At 36.8% G+C, this 20,101-nt stretch overlaps 2 protein-coding genes across 3 annotated transcripts in view; one reads left to right on the top strand and one right to left on the bottom strand.

Annotated features, from left to right (window-relative positions):
• Nucleotides 1-464: 464 nt before the first annotated feature.
• Nucleotides 465-6,624, top strand: tbcb (tubulin folding cofactor B). The gene is made up of 7 exons (XM_065283058.1): nucleotides 465-655; nucleotides 813-992; nucleotides 1,392-1,535; nucleotides 3,368-3,464; nucleotides 4,102-4,293; nucleotides 5,170-5,242; nucleotides 5,335-6,624. The coding sequence occupies exons 2-7, from the start codon at nucleotides 873-875 to the stop codon at nucleotides 5,447-5,449; spliced, it is 741 nt and encodes a 246-aa protein (XP_065139130.1). The 5' UTR covers nucleotides 465-655; nucleotides 813-872; the 3' UTR covers nucleotides 5,450-6,624.
• A 2,483-nt stretch (nucleotides 6,625-9,107) lies between these two features.
• The window catches only part of yap1 (Yes1 associated transcriptional regulator), a 36,105-nt gene continuing 25,111 nt past the window's right edge, over nucleotides 9,108-20,101 (bottom strand). For both annotated transcript variants that reach the window (XM_065279163.2, XM_065279162.2), the window contains 4 exons: nucleotides 15,260-15,435; nucleotides 13,895-14,028; nucleotides 11,772-11,884; nucleotides 9,108-11,684 (listed from right to left, as the gene is read on the bottom strand). In XM_065279163.2, coding sequence (XP_065135235.2) covers nucleotides 11,446-11,684; nucleotides 11,772-11,884; nucleotides 13,895-14,028; nucleotides 15,260-15,435 — 662 coding nt within the window. In that variant the 3' untranslated portion in view covers nucleotides 9,108-11,445. The remainder of the gene's footprint in view (nucleotides 11,685-11,771; nucleotides 11,885-13,894; nucleotides 14,029-15,259; nucleotides 15,436-20,101) is intronic.

Here is a 20,101-nt window from a genome sequence, read left to right on the forward strand (position 1 = left end):
CATGAGCAATTTTGTTTAAGAGTATTAAAAGGTTTTTTAGCAACATCATAAATGTAGTGCAAGCTGAAAATTGCTGCTGTCTTAAGAAACAATATACCGAACATTGTTATATTTTAGACATAAATGAAAAGTAAGAAAGCCAGTCTCCATGCTGTGCTGAGGATGTGTATACATTTGTTTTCAGATGTCTTCTTTAGTCTTATTCAGGCGCTGCGTTTTTAAAGCTCTAGCAGCATCGTGTGGCATACATAGGGAACTGCAGGGATGTGTATTTTACGGTCAGCTTTGGGAGCGGTCCGCGCCAACAAAACAGACAATGATTGGATGATAAACGTATAACTCATCAGTTTTGATTCGACGGAGTAGTTCTCTCCCGCCCACAAAAATACTAAAACAAAATGTTATTGGTTAGAATTTAAGCTCCCGCCTAATTGACGATTGTTATTGGCTGGAAGGTGAATGTGGGTGGGCAGAAGCTTCCAGAATCCAGTGGCGTGTGCTCTTTGACGGAAGTTCTCTCCTAAGAAGAAAACAACGATATTTTCTGCTTCTATTCTGAATTCAGACCCAGAAAAAAGCGGATCAGAACAAATTGATGAGAGCTGAAAGAGCAAACAGCTGACTGAAGCATTAAATAAAGCGAATCTTTTGTCACGTGAGTGCATCTAACTACTGATTAGCTTTAGAAACCAGCAAAATAACAAATATAAGATTTAAAAATATATATATATATATATCGAGTGCAGATTTAAAAACAATGACAATATAACAGTTGTGTAAATATAATGAATCGATAAATACTTGGTTTTCAGTACTGCGGCCACACCAGCAGCATCAGAGTTTGATCATCAGCTTTGCTTAGTAACGAAAAGATGGAGGGGAGTGTGACAGTTATCACTAACCCAACCGTGTCTGTACGGGTGACCAGTACCCTCAGCTCATTCGAGGTCAACCGGAGATTCAACCGAGGCATCACCATCGCTGAGTTTAAGGTGCGTCAAAGCAGATCATGTTTCATTGTCACCAGTGTGACGATGTTTTGTAAATGACACACTACGCATGTCTTATATACCTGAAGTTCCCTATTGCAAAATCATTGTAATTTTATATAATTTATATTAGATAAGTACAGAGTCAACTTGATTTACATTGGTCCTGTATTTGTACTTTGTACAATGAAATTCAATTCCGTATTTAACCAAAAGTGCAAGTAGCAATTGAATACACACACACACACACACACACACACACACACACACACACACACACACACACACACACACACACACACACACACACACACACACACACACACACACTTTTCATTCTATTGCTACCAACTCTTTACTGTGTATAGGCCTATTATTCTTAACATGTCCTTTTTATTTTAGAGTAAACTGGAGCTGATTGTGGGTACGCCAGCTGGCTGTATGGACCTTGAACTGTTTGGCACATCAGACAAGTTTTTACAGAAACTAGATGACAATGATGCCCTGCTTGGCTCTTATCATGTAGATGATGACTGCAGAATACATGTGGGTATTGGTTCTGTCTGATACACCATTTACACAAAAAAATGTAAATGTGGGGGCCTCCATCTTTGACCTTTCCGATTATGACTTCCTGTGAGCCACTAAAGCTAATGGTAGTCTATTGTGAAGGACAAAAGTGTGCCGTTTTGATTGGCTGTTTTATGTTTATAATGAAATTCAGGAAGACCGACATAATTTGTGCATATAGGGGTTGCCATAATAGCTGATACAAATGCAGTTAATCTCTACAAAACATTTGTTTTAACCCAATGTACAAGAGCTGAATGTCTCTACCAGTAAACAATAAATACAATAATTGTTTAAAAACAACTAATATTATGCTGATAAAAATATGCTGATTTAGCAGATTTATTCATTCTGATACTATATATTATCACAAAAATGCGATTACAGTACAGAATATATACAACATAATCTGCATAGTTAATGTTTATAATAGTTTGTAATGTGTTTGAGCGTACTTTTGTTATGTTTTAAATGAAAAAACAAATACTTTAAGCAAATAATTTCATAAGCTAATGTCTCCACCTGCGTAAGAAGCGATGATGTAATATTTTCATAAAACGAAAACAATACTCAGTAAATGGAATAGTTTAATATGTTTATTGTGGTTTTTTCAAATAATAACCTACAATGTGTTAAATGATACTGCTGACTGTGTCGGATCGCGAGAAGCTCGATGTGTTGCCATAAACAAGTCCATTAAAAATTGCCGTCTAAAAAAAACTCACAACAAGGGGACAGTTGTGACATTTTAAACCATCACCTGAAAAGTCAAAAACAAGAAGTCTTGGTTAATTCCATGTAAAAAACACTCGACTGACTTACCCATTGTAAAGATACTGGTATGTCTCTGTAGTGATGGGAGAAACGAAGCTTTTGAATCAATTGAACCAATTGCTTCGAAAATTGATTCAGTTTTTCGAAGCAGTTCGAACCACCACACACGCTGGCGACCCCTGTTGGTCAAAGTAGTGTAAAAGCAGATATGTATAAACATTTTACACTTTTTATTTTTACAAAATTTTTATTAAAATATGTTTAAAAAAATTATTTAACTTAATTAAGACATAATTAAAAGTGTATTATGTGTTTTTAGTTTTATTTAGGGCAAACAAATCATTAAAACTAGTCTGAAGGATAAATGTTTTATGAACTTGCATAATAAAATTGAGCTGAGTTCACCTAAACATATTAGACACTGGTCATTTGTGATCAATTCCCCCTAGTGGTGAACCATTGGATTTTCGAAACGTTTCGAAACAGTTATGACGTAATGAAGCCTCGTTTGCTAAAATCACGCGACTTGGGCCAGTTTGAAACACGCTCCAAACCACTGATTCGAAACAAAAGATTCGTAAATGGTTCGAAGCCTCGTGAAGCAGTGCTTCGAAAACGACCATCACTATGTCTATGTGCTTTTATACTTGCGCATTGAAGATCCGTCACCTCCGTTCAACACGAAATGATTGAATATATCTTCATATATCAAGCCACTTCTTAATTTCATCCTCACACTGGTTCCTACATGGCAGGTGTAGTAAATATGAACTGTTTGAATCTTGTTTTATGCGTGCTCCCACTACACTGTTTTCTACCGGATGGCTATTGAAAGGGAAGTCCCGGAGTGTAAAGGAAATACGTCAAATAAATCACTTACTTCCGCGCTTGAGAAACAGGTGGATAAGAGTAGTGCTGTAGCTATGGTGCTTGCAGTGTAGATGGATGGATGGATGTATAATATGAATAATTTAAGAAAAATATTATGTTTTGATGGTATCATTTAATGAAGATGTAATGGTTCACTTTTGCAGGTGACAGATCGCAGTGGTACTCAGAGTGGTGAGTTCAGTGATTTGTCCAAGGTTGAGAAATTTGAGATTCCTGACGATGCTTATGATAAAAGGACAGGTAAGACATATGCAATCATTTATCTTTACTTAATAGCAGCTTTGCTAAAGATCAGCTATTGAGCACGTACATAAACAAGCAGTTTTCAAAACTATCACCTTAACTAATAAAAATGACTTCTTAGCTGGGCCAGACGGAATCTGCTGACTTTTTTTCTTTGGAAATTTTTTGGAAAAAGTCTGCGGAATGATTTAAAAAAGATATTTGAGAATTTAAGTTGCGAATATGTAAATGTAAAATAATTACATTTTAAAGGCTTACAATGAAAATGAATACATACACCAAACCAATGAGTCCTCTAAATTAACCTAAACCAACATAAACCAGATAATGTGCATGTTAAGATACAGCAAACTGCACGCGCAGGGTTTATGTACTGCTTGTCAATAGCGGCTTAACTTCTATATGCGTAACTTCAAGAAGAATATGAAGTTAGGCTCTCAAACACGCTCAAACTCAGAGTACGTGTGCTTGTCAATGATGGCCATTAAATCCACGGAAATATATGGGCGCGGATTCCGTTTGAGCTTTGGGGTCTGATTTCACAAGAGTTAATACACATAGAGATCTGTGCATAAAGTAATCTGGAATTAATGTCAAAAACAGAACAGCAAATTCCAATGTTCTTATTTGCCAGATTCGGTGCGTAACTTCAAGAAGAATATGAAGTTGGGTCGATTTAATGAGGAAAACCGGGCCAAACAAGAAGAGGCGCTTGCTAAGAAAGAAGAGGAAGAGAAGGCAGCAGCTGCAGCCATTGCTGTTGGAAATCGCTGTAAAGTTGTGGTTCAAGGGCAACCCACCAAGATTGGCACAGTTATGTTTGTGGGTAAGCTTATGCTCATTTTAATATCACACCTCTCGGATAAAGACTTGCTTTGTGCTGTATAAGTGACCTGATTTAATCACATCCAGTGCTCTGAGGAATTCAATGCTTTGTGAACTCACAACACAGCCGAGACACGAATGTTTATTTTACATTATTACACGGCTCTCTGGAATGCTTGATTCTGATTGGTCAGTTGAGACATTTGCAGGTTCGTTCTTTTCGAATAATAACCGCTCCAAAATAATAACGCATAGCCGGTACTACTTTTACGAGTAGATCACTCCGCGCCAATAAAGATTACTGTTTGTTTGTCGCCATCTTGTGACAAACACTGGACAACCACGACAAGACACAGAGAGCTTACTGAGACTGAACTTGACAAAATAGAGCATGACAGCTACGAAGCCAACACACAAAAAAATACAGAATGGGCATTAAAACTTCTCAAAGACTGGCTAAAAGAGAAAAAAATGGAGACAGACAAGTATGAAGCAGAGGATCTTAATAAGGTATTACGATCATTTTATGCATCTGTGCAAAGTTTCGCGGAAGGATAAAAATGTTAATTTAAAACAAATATGCCAATAAAATGTTTCAAATTCATATTCATGTCCAGTTTTTTTTCTTATGTGACAAGTAGCCGTGTAATAAGCGGGATAATGTAGAGTCAGCCGGTAGTTATCGGGAAATAAGCCCCTTCAGTGTGATACAAGACCCTCCGCTTCGCGTCGGGTCCTGATCACACTGTCGGGGCTTATTTCCCGATAACTACCGGCTGCCTCTACATTATCCCTTACTTAATACACAACAGTCTACCATATATCCTGTTCTGATTTAGGACTCCCTGATGTCACGCATTGTTTGCTTTGTTTACAGGTACGACAGATTTCAAGCCTGGCTGTTGGGTAGGTGTAAAATATGATGAGCCACTTGGGAAGAACGACGGCAGGTCAGAGCAAGTCCTTTATGTTTATGAATAGTCTTATGGGTTGACTAATTTGAAAAAGTAATGCTAATGTACAACTTTTTGTCTTGATTCAGTGTGAATGGAAAACAATACTTCAAGTGTGAACCAAAATATGGTGCCTTCGTGAAGCCCCTCTCAGTAACTGTGGGAGACTTCCCTGAAGAGGACTTTGGTTTAGATGAGATGTAAGACTGCCAAAAGAATGAACCTCTTTCTTGAAGAAGTTTGACTTCATGCAGTGAGAAACTGTTGTTGAATGCTGAAATGCAGTTTCTTGTCATCAGGTTTTATGTCATCAGTGCAGATTTAATAATTCACACCAGTCTGAGTAGATTGGGAAAATACCTTTAATTAACATCATATTGGTTTGGTGACTTGAAGTTACTAGGTAAATGTGAAAACATCCATCAGAAAATTTTACCTATCATCTAGACAAAAAACAGGATCTTGAGAGTATTTGTTTGCATGTTGAAGGTTCAACGGGTAATTTCATCCTAGACCGAATCATTTTACGTCAGACAAGAACCAACTAACCAAAACTACAAAACCTGTTCTTCACAGTCCATACACATTTTACTTGTACTAGTGAATTCAGCTTACAGTCCATTATATTGTTATTCATCATTATGACTGTGTTTAGGGTGTCCATCCCGCGTTCTGTTAGGCACTTTAGCTGTAAGCACAGCAATGAGTCACGTAGTGTAAAATCTTTGGGCCTCAGTTTTCCGTGGTTCTGTATTTTCTTGAATTGGCATGTAAGCATTTTGATGGACGTCAAATTCATATTTAACAAAAAGTGTGTAGTAAACTCTCTGTTTTAAATAAATCATTGTGCCAACTTTGAGACATCCTTTGAGAAATAATAATATGCCCAAGTTGTCTTATGAAATCTAAAATATAGTCACAGCCCATAAACTTAACAAAAATCAATTAACATTAATATTTGGTCTATACAATGCAATTCTGATTGTTTGACACTAGACCAAAGATTTTCATTGTTTGATGTGACCTCAGTAGAAAATTGGCATTAGACAATTCCCGTGTCCTTATAACTTCTGTACAAACTTGGATTGAATGTTTCTTGTGCTGGCCACAATGTAGTCTTTAACTTGGAACAGTAGGAGGTGTTTTTGTTTTTTGACAATGACATGCATATGTTATATAACATGACAGGGTTATGTAACCACGCTGTTTTGATTTTTGAAGTTTATTAAATAAGAATTTGTCATTTAATATTAAATACATCACAGGATGGTCACAAGAGTTTTGTAAGTTTATTAAGATTTTTTTTCTTTTTGAAATGTGGTGGCTTTGCAAAATAAACACAATGCAAAACCACTTGCTGGTCACTGACATGACATGCATATTTTTGTGTCCATGGTATTATTTACTATAAAAATAACTTAGACATTTATGACATGTCACTTTTATATATACATTTTTTAAATAATAAATATAAACTTTTGTTTTGGTATCTTAAACTTGTAAAATTGCAGGAGGGGCAACTGTCCAAATTAACGGTCTAATACAAATGTTAAAAAATTTCAATTATGAAAAGTAAGACACTGACATATGTGTCTACATATTTCATGAATATTTAGTCGTTAGGATAACTGAAAAACTTTTGTCTAACAATTTGGATGTTCTCAAATGTCAAGGTAGTACAACCGCAATTATGAGCCTTTTGTTAAGACGTTAATATCACATAGTATTGATGATAATGATATGACATCAGCCAGTTTGTAGATTTCTCTTAAATACTGAAAGAATAGCTCATTTAATGTTATGAGAAGGCTAGTTTGCTTTCTGTGTCAGGTGGTACAAACGGTGTAAAACTAGAAAAAGTGTGATGTTATTAAACAGATTTTAATTGCATTTAAAAAGTATATATATGAATTTGATATCGCAGGTAAAAGCGTAGACTAATTCTAACCAGCATCCAAGTAGAAGTCTGCAAAATGTAAATTCATTGCAGAGGTCAGGTAGTGCAACCAGAAAAAGGTCAAATTGTGCAACTGCTATGAATGCCTCTAAGAAATAAAAACTAGTGGTGGGCAAAGCGAGGCTTCGTGAAACACTGAAACAGTTGAATCAATTGTGAAACATCAATCCGAAACCGCCTCCACAGTGACACCTAGCGGTCGTTTGCATGTCTTTACATGAAGCAGCCTTGACAAGATTTTAGACGAGCGCTGACAAATTGTATCCCACATATTGTTTGATTGACATACTAGTGATAGAATGGGAGAGTGGATAGTGCTAGTCTAGACTCTCAAGCGTAGATCTTAGGATCGAACCCGGGAAATGCATGCGCTTCATCATCATCATAATAAAATGTTTTTTGTTGTTGTTTTAACATCTGTTTGACAACTACATGAGCTTTTAGGCTCACAATTGTCGATAACTATAGGCTATTCGGGTCTATTTAATAAAAAAAATGGAATAGAGATATACCACATAAATAATAAGAGATTCATAAAATATATCAAGCCATAATATGCCACATTGTTTACATATAAAGATCTTTATTCAAATATATAAATTGTTCTGTGTTGATAAACTCAACCAGCTTCTTTTTTACATGTAATTTCTCCAGGCTTTGAAAACATTCTCACACAAGGGACACTTGTTGCTGACATGCATTTTTTGTAAGTAGCCTAAGTGTTACATACCTATGAGGAAAAATTACTTCTTTTCAGTAATTTATAGTATTTGATCTTGCCAAAAACGCATCTATGAGTATGAGGTATTGTCAGTTTTGTTTCCTACCCTGTCAGTTTAAGATTCGACGCAGATTCGACAGGTACGCCACCTTTCGAAATACTTGTGAAATGCACCGCTTGGTGTTTCGAATCACTTCATCACGTGACATGGGTGTTTCGAATCACATTTCGGAGCAGTGTTTCGAAACATTTACGCTTCGGGATCTCGACACAGTGTCGAAACGTCAGTTTCGCGGGAGCCATTCCTAATAAAAACATTAAGCTAAATAACTTTAATAAGCTTCTAATTTTAATAATACAAGACATGGTTTGAAATTATTTGTCACTATCAAATAAACAAACCATTAGTTTGACACAGGGAGCGCATTAAAACTTATCAGGCAAATAAACAATAATTGGTTGTGCCACCTGACTTTTTTTTAAAAATGGGACATAAAAAATATTGTGAAAAAATATGATCTCACGGAAAGTTGTGTTATAGATATTAAAAATTTGATTTTATTTATTTTTATCCATGGCACAAAATTCAGCTATATTCGTGCCTTGAGCACAAATGTCTTTTTTATGTCACCCGCACAAATTTCTATTAAGGTTTTTTGTGTCCGTGGCATGACTTTTCTCATTTTTTCCCCCTATTTTTAAATCATTGTCACTTGGGGTTAGATGTAGGGTTTGGGTACTTAGGATGTACTTTTATGTAATGCATTCTAAACATGTAACAGAAAGTGATTTTAACTCCAACCCCAGTCGACAATGGTAAGAAATAGGAAAACACAATGAGAAAACAATATATAAAATTACACAAAAAAGTCGTGCAATGGACACGAATAAATTAATATCATTTTGTGTGACTATAACACGACTTTCCGTGAGATCAGTCTGGAAAAAAATATTAAAATGTACTGAAATGTTGTTCAATCTTTTTGTTTAGTTATTGGCCCATTAATGAAGTATATGTTTAATTACAATACCAATACAACAGAAAGTAAGAAACCATTGTCATTGTTAGTCATTCATTCTGCTAAACTGGATCTCACTGTGCTACCCGTCCCACAGCTTGAAGGCACCTGGTATAATATATTCATTTTCACTCACAATGCATGAACTGATTAAAAGACAGTGTCTACCAAAGTATATACTTTATTCCAGGCCAATTTCAAAGTAATATGTAAAGAGATACAATGTAACAGAACTTAAGGTTCTAAGGTACATGCACATACATAGATTTAAAAAAGAGAGAGAGATCATAACTGGATATAAATTCATTCTGGGTGCATTTAAAGAACTCTAAATACCAATCCATTAACTTGTGTGATTAGTACTACCACTACAAAAAAATAAAATAAAAATAAAGTAAACAGTTACTATATATTCTGAACAGTTGCACACTAAGCAAGCATAAAATCATGTTTAAGTGACATATACATTTTACTCAATGTTCTATTAACGTGCAACCAGCACTGTACCCACAATTCATAAAACATCTTGTTGCATTGCTCTCTCCGACACGTTTACCCCGGTAGTCTGCCATCAATACTATGTTTAAAAAATAGATATTTCATTGAGTTCATCTTTGTTCAGCTTTGATTTTCTTAAAAACCTCTAATTTGATCACTATGGCATAGCTTGCCATTTTTGATCATAAAATCTCACCATAACGTTGTTAGGCAATCGAGACCTTTATGGTATATTTTACTCCAACAGACCACATAATATTAAACTCATAAAACTTCACCTTTAAAAACAACAAAAAAAAGTTAAAACACATGAGTATGGGCCAGTTTCTCTAACATTGTAGTGTAAAGGTCTTGTAAACATGAGGAAGTATTCATATTATAATTTATGAAAAGCTAATTTGTACAGATGTCCCTGTAGTGTTTCTACTCCTGCGAAATCATGTAAACCATGTAACAAAAAGGCCAATCTAGTTAACCTGCTTATAGTGTCTTTAGTTATAACAGCATTCGAGGACCTGTCAAATCACGCTTCATTAGAAATACCCTCACAAAATCAGTTCGACCATTTCTCATTAGCTTATGCCTTATGTGTACACACACAGTATGATACATTAGTTTGTCGCCCTTAAATTTCAAAGAGAATCACGATTACAAAAACAGTCTTTGGAAGCCTCATCAAGAAAAATCCTGGCAGAAATCATAACCGATTGTTTCCTTGAAGTCATTCATGTCCACGTAACCAAGTCATGTTTTAGCAACAGCTAATTTACACCACTAACACTCAAGACATGCTCATCTACCCATCTTAAACTTATCAGAACCTTCTTTCCTGCCTGATATCAGTCTCAGCACCAAACATCAACTGGCATAAACCTCTTCTGGAGCTCATATGAGAGATGTCTTGTTTAAAAAAGCCAGACTATTGTTTTTAATAGTTGATCAAAGTGCCCATGATATTTTGTTCCAAGATATTAGGAGATATCTTCACTAAAAAAGTAAGCAAGAGCATATTATACTAAATTCGTAAGATAAAAACATCAAAAACAGACTTCCACCAAATGATAATGATGAAGCATAGAAAATAATAATGTCCATCGATTCAGTGTCTTGTTGTAAAGTTGTACTAAAAAGGCAGCATGGGTAAACTTTAAAGTTTAAATCTGTTAAAACAAAAGCAAAATGAGATTCAGTTTGTTCTTTGATCACATATAAATGCCATAACCCTCAAGAAACAAATTCAGGCTTAAATAAAACTGACACACAGAGGTTAGGGTTCACAAAACAATAAACCCTAATTCCAGACATAATTTCTTTTTTTATAAAACCTTTAAAGAAATACTTTGATTACAGAAATGAGTAAGTAAAACATAGTGTTGTCAAATTTGATCTATGATATATATATATATATAGCGTAAAATGACAGTATCTCACTTAGATTTCTCCATAAAACAAAACAAAAGGCACTTGATTACAAGTTTCTAGTGTAATTTGCTGGCACAGCCAAGCAGCAGGATTTGTTTTAATCAAAGCCTTACGTTGAAACCCTTTGATTTGAACCAATACGCAAATCCCATCCGAAGACCTCCTCAGAAACAACGTTTTTGGTTGCCCAGCCTTGTATGAGCTGAGATCAGGGAAGGTTGTGGTGGTTGTTTTAGCGAGATTTGTCGGAGTTCACAAGGAAAAAGGACACAAATGCGCATCCATCAGACAGATACACACACGCACACAGGCCATCATATAGCACAGCCATGAGAAGGATTTGGGTATTTGTAAATACTTGTCTGTTCATGGCCCAGCCTTGAGGATGCAGACGCAAAAAAAAAATAAAAGATCGAAGAAATAAAAAGGACGATTCGGCCGAAGGAAAATGAGAAAATAAAAATAAACATGTTACGTGTCAAATGTCTTTTCACCTCAAAGCAACTACACATCCTTCACAGATTTGGACTAGGCAGCAGTTTAGCATGTTGGAAAGGAAGGCGTAGTGCTGGCTTCGGATGCTCTATAACCAGGTTAGAAAGTTTTCCTTGTCGATCTTGGTAGCCGCGAGCACGGACTCCATGTCGTTGAGGATGTCGGAGCTCAGGGCTTCCTGGAGGCTGGGCATCAGCTCTTCACCCTCTACTGCCATGCTCTCTCCCTCGAGGGTGCCCAGGTCCACATCTGTGCCCGGGATGGCATCCAGGTAGTCTGGGAAACGGCTGGGCTGGGTTGCCATGGAGACAGGGCCGAGGCTTTCACCTAAGAGCGAAATTGGTCAGTTTTTATACTTTACTATTCAACTGTCACTGTGTATTTTAATTCATATCATTCTGTCAAGCGCTGTACCTGTATCCATCTCATCAACGCTGTTGAGGAAGTCGTCTGGGGTGCGGGGGACACTGTAACTGCTCATGCTCAGTCCGCTATCTGTGCTCTCATCTCTGGAGTGATACGTCCCGCTGCAGAAAGAATAAAATATTAGTAAGATGCCAGCTGGACACCTACTAACTTTGATGGTGTATTATTTAACTTGAATAATGTCGTAATATTTCAAGTTTTCCCCTTTAGTCAAAAGTTCAGACAGTCTTAAAGGGACACTCCACATTTTTGAAAATTTGCTCATTTTTAGTGTTTTGGAATCCATTCAGCTGATCTCCAGGTCTGGCGCTAGAACTTTTAGCATAGCTTAGCACAATCCATTGAATCTAATTAGTCCATTAGCATCGCGTTAAAAAAACAAAACAAAGAGTTTCGATATTTTTCCTATTTAAAACTTGGCTCTTCTGTAGCTACATTGTGTACTAAGACAGACTGAAAATTTAAATTTAAGATTTTCTAGGCAGATATGGCTAGGAGCTATACTCTCATTACAGCGTAATAATCAAGGACTTTGCTGCTGTACCATGGCTGCAGCAGGCGTAGTGATATTACGCAGTGCTCGAAAATAGTCCACTGCTATTGAAGGTTTCCAAGGAGACTATTTTCGGGCAGTGCGTAATATCATTGCGCCTCCTGCAGCCATGTTACGGCAGCAAAGTCCTTGATTATTACGCCAGAATTAGAGTATACTTACTAGCCATATCGTTGGTAAAATCACAACTTTTAATTTTCTGTCGGTCTAAGTACACGATGCAACTACAGAAGAGTCAAGTTTTAAATAGGAAAAATATCGAAACTCTTTGGTTATTTTTAAGCGCAATGCTAATGGTCTAATCAGATTCAATGGATTATGCTAAGCTATGCTAAAAGTGGTAGCGCCAGACCCAGAGATCAGCTGAATGGATTCCAAAACTGTAAAAATTTTTATATTTAACTCTAGGGGAGCTGGACAATGAACATATTTTCAAAAAAAGTGAAGTGTCCCTTTAACTTGGTGAGTTTATGCTGGACTGCTTTAAGGCGTTTAAAAGCACGGCGGCTTAATGCAGTTGGCTTAAATATTTGCACAAGAGAAAGGCAAGCATGCACATAGCTCTTATCATGCCTGTGAAAACCCAAATAAAATATTTTCTTGTGAATTACTGTTTTCTAAATAAAATCATCCTACATAATGCAAAGAACAGTCAATATAAAAATGTATAACCCTTGTTATTTTTGAATACTGACAGAGTTATATAATGTCAAAGATTGATATCAATGTGAAATCAAACTTTGATGCTCTTAACTTCATAATTAAATTATAAGACTTTAGCCTGGATTTCACAGACAGGGTCAGAAATGTCCATAATATGAGTGTTATATTTACATTTTATTGACTTTATTATTTATTTGGAAAATAAAAAAAAATGTGCCCGAACTGTTTGACTGATTCCATGTATTATGCAATATTTTCTTTACCCAATGATCCACTATTTATAAAAAAAGTGTTTGGGTAGACATTCTCCCATAATTTTTATTTTATAGCAATCCATCATAACTCCTAATAATTACAGCTAGGAAGTTTTTTTCATGCACTATTTGCAGTGACCTGCTTTGAATCGCCTTTGTAAGAGTCATTGTAAAAGTGTTGTTTTGCTAGTGGTCTGAGAAAAGGTCTCTATAAATAGCAGCCATTTAAACAGTGCAGTGAATTCAAATAAAAAGGCCAGAGGACATGCTACGGTGAAGAAAAATACAACAAGTTTCTACTAATTAAGAGAATGAAATCTGGCTTCTATACATGAGAGTTGCTGGATGAATGAGCTCTTTGTAAAATGGGAGGGGGCGGCCTTGTACAACACTGCATGTTCTCATGGGCTGCCTTGTTATTCATCAAACACTTATTTGCTATTGATGTCTCTGCTCAGGAGAATTGCCATGGTCTGTGGCTGCCACTGGATGGCGCTATTCTCCCAAAAAGCATATTTGCGCCACAGATGAGCCCCATTCCAACAGATACTGTTGCCAAGCATACTTTGCAGGAAGGTATATTAGCCTTCTGGACTTTTAACTACAACCATGTGTCTGTTTTGTATGTTCCTGCATGTTACCTGTTCAAGAAAGGGTCAGAGCTGTTGGTGGTCATGTTGCGGGCGTCTTGGCCCATGCCAGGTGAGGACACGGGGTTCTGAGTGCCACCATCCTGCTCCATGCTGGTGGGTAGCTGGTTTCTCAGTGCGAGCTCCTGTAGGCACAGAGTTTAATGCATTAGGAAGTGAGGAAATTAGTTTTTCCATGTATGTTTGTTTGATAAAGCGAGCACAATGGGTTTTTAGAAGCTCTGATCGCAACGGAAGCAGAGACTATATTGATTATTTTCTTTGGAAATTTTCCAAGAACAAAGATGAGAGTGAATGCATTTTTCTATTGAAGAAAAAGGCAGAACAAACTATACTGGTTTGACTCTGAACCCACGCACGCGTACACAAAACACTGAGGGATAATAATACAAAAAAACTTCACCTTCAAGTTTCACTTAAGTTTCCTGTATCACCTACTTGAGTGAAATAAAAGCCCTTCCCATCCAACAAGTCCCGAGTTACAAATCTGGTTATCATTTGTCAATAGATTGCACAAGATTGTCTGTAAACATCCTCGATTATTTTACGGCCTCAGCTCAAACGGGCGGTTCGAAGGGACTCGCACATTGTCTAGTGAAGGTGTGGGTTTATTGCGTGTCATTTAGGGCAGATCTTCATTTTTATTACAGACTTCCTATGACCAATTGAAACTTAAATACTGACACAACCGCTGATTAACAGATAACACGGCACAAAGAGTTCAGCCGATGATCAGCTGGGGAGATAAGAAAACAACATTTGGACTTTGCTAACAAACTTTCATCCAACCACCTGCTTTATATCTGTCATAATTCAAATCATTAGGAAAAAAGATTTCGTATTAAACCTCAATTGAACTCAAAAATAGGGTTTGTGAACGCCATATCACAGGATTTCCCAACATAACATCAGTGGCATTATCTGTATTTAAAGGTCTTTCAAGTGAGTTGCTTCCACCTAAATCCCTAAATCTCTCTATTTGTTTAGTTTTCCAAAGGGGGTTTGCAGTTTTGCGTTAACACCATGTTTACATTCCCAAGCAGGGGCAGCTGAGCAATACCCCCCTCCAACCCTACCTATTTGCCCAACTTCCTTTTACCTCCAACCCCCCCCCCCCATCTTCCGATATCTCATTTATTCTCTCCCAAAAACATAAAACATGAGTACATCTGCTCTTAAATTACCTGCCCTAAACCTTACGACGTCAACAAAAAGGTGGCCGGTTCCAGCCATGATGTTGCGGCCAGTAGGTGAGTTTATGGCAATAATCAAAACAACCATAACAATTAAACAACTCCGTCATCAACTACAAGTGCACAGAGTTCAGTTTCAGGAGAAGACAGGTGTGCATCTGACCTGTGGTCTCTGGCGAAGGAGCTCTTGCTTGAGTCTGTGTCTCTCTTTCTCCAACTGGATCTGCTGTTGCAGTCTGATCTGGTTATTTCCACCCATCACTCCGCTCTGTGGGCTGGAGGGCAACTGGGAGCCTTGCTTCACTGGAGCACTCTGGGTAATTCGCTGCTGATTGATAGCTATGAGGAAACAAAATGAGTTTCTGTTAATGTGCTTTGTTCGTAACAAGCATTAAAGTCCCCCTGTAGTCGTTAAGGAAACACGTGAATGAGATGACTGTAATTTTATAGAAAAAAAAGGTTAGCAAAGGTGTTCAATGATAAATTTGCACATGGTTTGTCTTTAAAGCATTTTAAAAATGCCACATAGACATATAAACTAGAGTTAGACAGATTAATCAGTTTTGACGATTAATCGGCACAGAGAGTTCTTTGGTGGAAAAATCGTCTATCTGCAAAAATCCATGCCGGTAGTTGTTCCGAGTTGCATCCGTTGCCTTTATATCATTATAAAGTAATTATTTTGCTGACTAGATTAGCAGAAAAACAACAGCAGGAACCTAATTTGTCCTTAAGGCAGACATAATGCTAATATTAGTATTACATAAAACAGTTACACAAAAATACACATAGATAAATCTAATCCAAATGTTTAATGTTATGAATATTGTCACCAATTTGCATTAGTTTACATCTAGCTGGTTACTTTTATCCATGATTTATCCATATTTTACTATATGAACTATAGGCAGCTCTCGGCTACATTAATATATCCACAAATCAAAATCTGATTTCAGTTTTTTTGCAATACAACTTTTGATTAGATAATCATTAAGTGTTAAAGTAAAACACCAACTTTTTTAATATTTTACCCCAACTTAGACAAATTAATACATACCTATCTTTTTCAATGCACGCACTTAATCTTTGTACAGCGCGTTGTGAATGTGTTAGCATTTAGCCTAGCCCCATTCATTCCAAACAGGGATGAATTTAGAAGCCACCAAACACTTCCATGTTACATGAGTAGTTACACAAGTAAGTATGGTGGCAGAAAATAAAACGTGGCGATTTTTTAAGCGGATAAAAAATAAGAACTATATTGTATGGCTGAAGAGCACTTAGTTTGCAACACTTCGACCTCCTCGGTGTGCAGTAACATCAGCACTCCTGACTACTCCCCTTCTCGCTCAAACGTCTGTCAATATTACAGCATGTAACTCATGTAACAGTCTTTAAATAGGGAAAAAATTTAAGTGTTTGGAGGATTCTAAATTCATCCCTGTTTGGATCCTAAGGAATGAATGGGGCTAGGCTAAATGCTACACAGATTAAGGCTATGTTTACATTAATGCGTTTATCCTTTAAAACGCGTTACTTTTGCTACGTTTATGCCTTTCATCTACACTACATCACCGTTTTCGACCCTCATAAACGGATTTGTTCGCAAACGCTGAAGACCCTGTTTTAGTTTGAGAACTCAGACGTTGCTCTGAGTGTAAATGAACGTAGACGGAGTCTTATGTAAACGAACAGCTGCTGTTAACCTGACAACGCATCATTGTTGGTTTGCAACGGAGGTTTTGCCAAAAATAATAAACATCTACCAACCAGCTATTATAAACGCTATATCGGATTGTTTTAACATGTATCCTTATAGATAATGTCTGTTTTATATTAAAGCAACACCAAAGAGTTTTTTTTACCTTAAAATAACGCTTCCAAAAAAGTTTCAGTGGTTCATCCACTCTAAACAGGGTGAATGGCACTTTCACATTCGCTTTGCAGCCCTCTATCGGCCAAAACCGCACTAAAGAAGTTTCCAACCGTCGGGTAGTGGTCCTGTAGTCCGAGTGAATACTACAAAAACTTGCTTTACGGCAGACCTACAATCCAATCAGAGCCAGCTATGCCTCAGTATTTATGACAGTGGGTAATGGACAATTACGCTTCTAACCTGTAGGGGGAGCAAAGAGCCAAAACTCTTTGGTGTTGCTTTAATGTTTGAGAATTGTTGGGTTTAATGTGTTTATGTTTTGTTTAAATTTAGTTAGCTTACGAAAGATAGACTGTAATTTTAAACGCCATATAGGCGTTGTAAAGGCCAATATGAAGGGAGAATTGTAATGGGTCAGACATTATTTTTGAGTTTAATTTAAGTTTTGTTTGCTACTTTAAAATGAATTTCGTTTCAGATAATTTGTCTCTTAATTTTAATCGATGTTTTGTTGATAAGTTTTGTGAATATAAATTAATAAAAACAATAAACTCAACGTCATTAATATATAATGCTCGTTTAGGCGCTTTTAGCTATTCTGTGTTGCTAGCGGAGGACGTGCACGGACCTCGCACACTTTTAAAAATTAATGCAATAAGCATTTCTGGTAGGCTAAAGCAATACTTCACCTCTTACTATGTTTGATTTAAGTTTGCATTTGCTAAAATTTATTTTTGCTTCAAGTTCGCTACTGTTTAGTACTGTTCACTTGAATGCTTTCTTTTTAAATCATAAAGACCTTTATGTTTAGTTATAAAATCAAAATTAACCTATTAATCATATTAATATGTTGTAGGGGGGAGATAGAACAGTATAAGACTTTCCCAAACACATTTTTATAGGTTCAAAAATAGTGTCTGTTATAGTTGCCAGCAAAGGACCCAGGTATGACTTTTTGTCAATATCGCACACCCCTAGGCTGCGTAAACGCGCATAGGTAAGCTATTATTAGAGTTATAAGTTATTTTACACTTTAATGTGCATGCCCAGTTACATAATTGGTCATGTTTCATGGGTTTATGGTGGTGTATAGTGTGGATGAAGATTCTTTTTAAAATGCCAGTATAAACGAGGATCGTTTTCATTTTAAAATGTCGTTTTAAAACGCAAATGCTCTAATGTAAACATGGCCTAAGTGCACGTAGATAGGGATGTATGAATTTGTCTAAGTTGAGGTAAGAACATAGTAAAATATTGAAAAATTGTGGTGTTTTCCTTTAAAACAGAATCAAATAACAAGTAAAAAACAAAAACAAGATATATAGATATAGATATACATACATTTATGTAATTTCAATGTACCAGTGAAGGTATTTCATCAAAGTATTTAAATTAATATGTATTATTATAATTAATATATTATTATTATTATTTTCTTTATTTCATTTAGCACATTTCCATGATTAAGTACTGTCGTTTTATTACTTTTGTAATACATTTCAGCACGGTTTCACGTTGAGTGTTATGTTTGTTTTTATCCAATGTCCATTTTAAAACTATCGGCTGACTAATTAGTTATTGGCAAGTACAGACCAACCTAGTTATCGTTATCGGTACATTATTCAGAGGATAATAACTGATTAATAAAAAAGCTGAATATCTAAAGTCCAAAATGTTAAGTACAAAAAATTTAAGGCGGTATGAAGTTAAAACATCTTAGTTTTGAGAGTCAATCCAACCTACTATTTTAAGATTTGACCTGAAATTGAAGTTGTTTAAATTGTCAAGTTAGAGTAACATAAAAATATATGTTGAGTTGACAAAAATGCTGCATTTTTTTACAGCTTAACTTTCATGCATTATTACGATACAACGTGCAAATTAATGTAAGTGAATAAAGCAATGCGTATTACTCCTAAAACAACTGTGGGAGACGAATGGAAGCGGGTGTTACAGTAATTGAGCCGATGAAAACTGCTGTTTACTTATGCACAGTAACAAGAAAGCTGCGATGGTGCCGTGTTGTCATGCGCGAGGGAGCCCCGTCTTCCCCGCTTATCCTCATCACCATTCAATCAGAGTCTGTTTACTCTACCTCGGGCCTGAATGAGTCTCTGCTCTCCTCTCACCATGGGAATCAGATCAGAGACACACCACACCCTCCCCCATGCCGCCCAAGGTGGGAAGAGTGTGTGGGAATGTATGAGTGCTAGTGGGGGAGTCTGTGTGTGTGTGTTTGTTTCTCTTTAAGACCCTTATCTTGCATAGATATGGGTCTATTGAAGCCAAATGATGACTCTGGTGGAGTCGGGGCACCAGTGACCGGTTGATACAGGTCGATATCTAGCATTTGTTGTGTCGTGTTTGTATAACAGTGGAAGGGAGAACAATACAAATGCACTATAGTACAAAAGCAATGCGTTTTTCAAAGTCTGTGGGTTGAGACGTAAACTCACAGGTCTTAAAAAAATGTGACCCTGTTTGTCAAACATACTAAAAAAGACACCCAACTTTAGTGTAAGGTAGTGTATGCGTACTATCCGCAATTTTTCTGACAGCTTTATTACTTAAAATGTAAAAAAAAACATTCACCTATTTGGTTGCTGGACAACCGGTCGACCATCATGACCCGCCCCTACTCCAAACAACCAGAAAGCTACCAGGAACTCTTGATTGTCAAGTCTGGATTTCCCTGACTAGCCTGTACTTGACTGTTATGAAGAATCTGTGGGTAGTAAACTCCACAGCGCACCACAGTAAAAACAGAAACCGAAAAAACAAGAGCTTATCCATGTGGAGGAATGACTCAAGTGTTGCATAAGCATTGCTAAACTGCAGGTTGGTGCCATATGCGTGTTCTTCCTCGAACCATCAGGTGGTAGAAGAAAATGTGCCAGTGAAACACAAATAAAAAGAGAGGGCGATAAAGAACCCATTGACGTAACTTGCTGGCTTTGAAACACGACCATCCAAGCAATAACAATCTTTATCAGATCATCTCACAACTCCAGCCAACACCGGCTCACCTGTCTTTGCAGGTAAGACCAGAGGTGTGTTGGGAAACCAGAGGAGTCGTCTCAGAAAACCCATGTGCCGTGCCAGGACCTTCAAAGCATTTGTAAATATTTG

This window comes from Paramisgurnus dabryanus, chromosome 9, assembly GCF_030506205.2.
Source record: "Paramisgurnus dabryanus chromosome 9, PD_genome_1.1, whole genome shotgun sequence".
NCBI lineage: Eukaryota > Metazoa > Chordata > Actinopteri > Cypriniformes > Cobitidae > Paramisgurnus > Paramisgurnus dabryanus.

What these genes read in the sequence shown, in the direction of transcription:
- tbcb (XM_065283058.1), top strand. Translation starts at nt 873, where the DNA reads ATGGAGGGGAGTGTGACAGTTATCACTAACCCAACCGTGTCTGTACGG. An exon ending in ATGATGACTGCAGAATACAT is followed by an intron (nt 1,536 to 3,367) that starts GTGGGTATTGGT and finishes TCACTTTTGCAG; the next exon opens with GTGACAGATCGCAGTGGTAC. An exon ending in TGCTTATGATAAAAGGACAG is followed by an intron (nt 3,465 to 4,101) that starts GTAAGACATATG and finishes CTTATTTGCCAG; the next exon opens with ATTCGGTGCGTAACTTCAAG.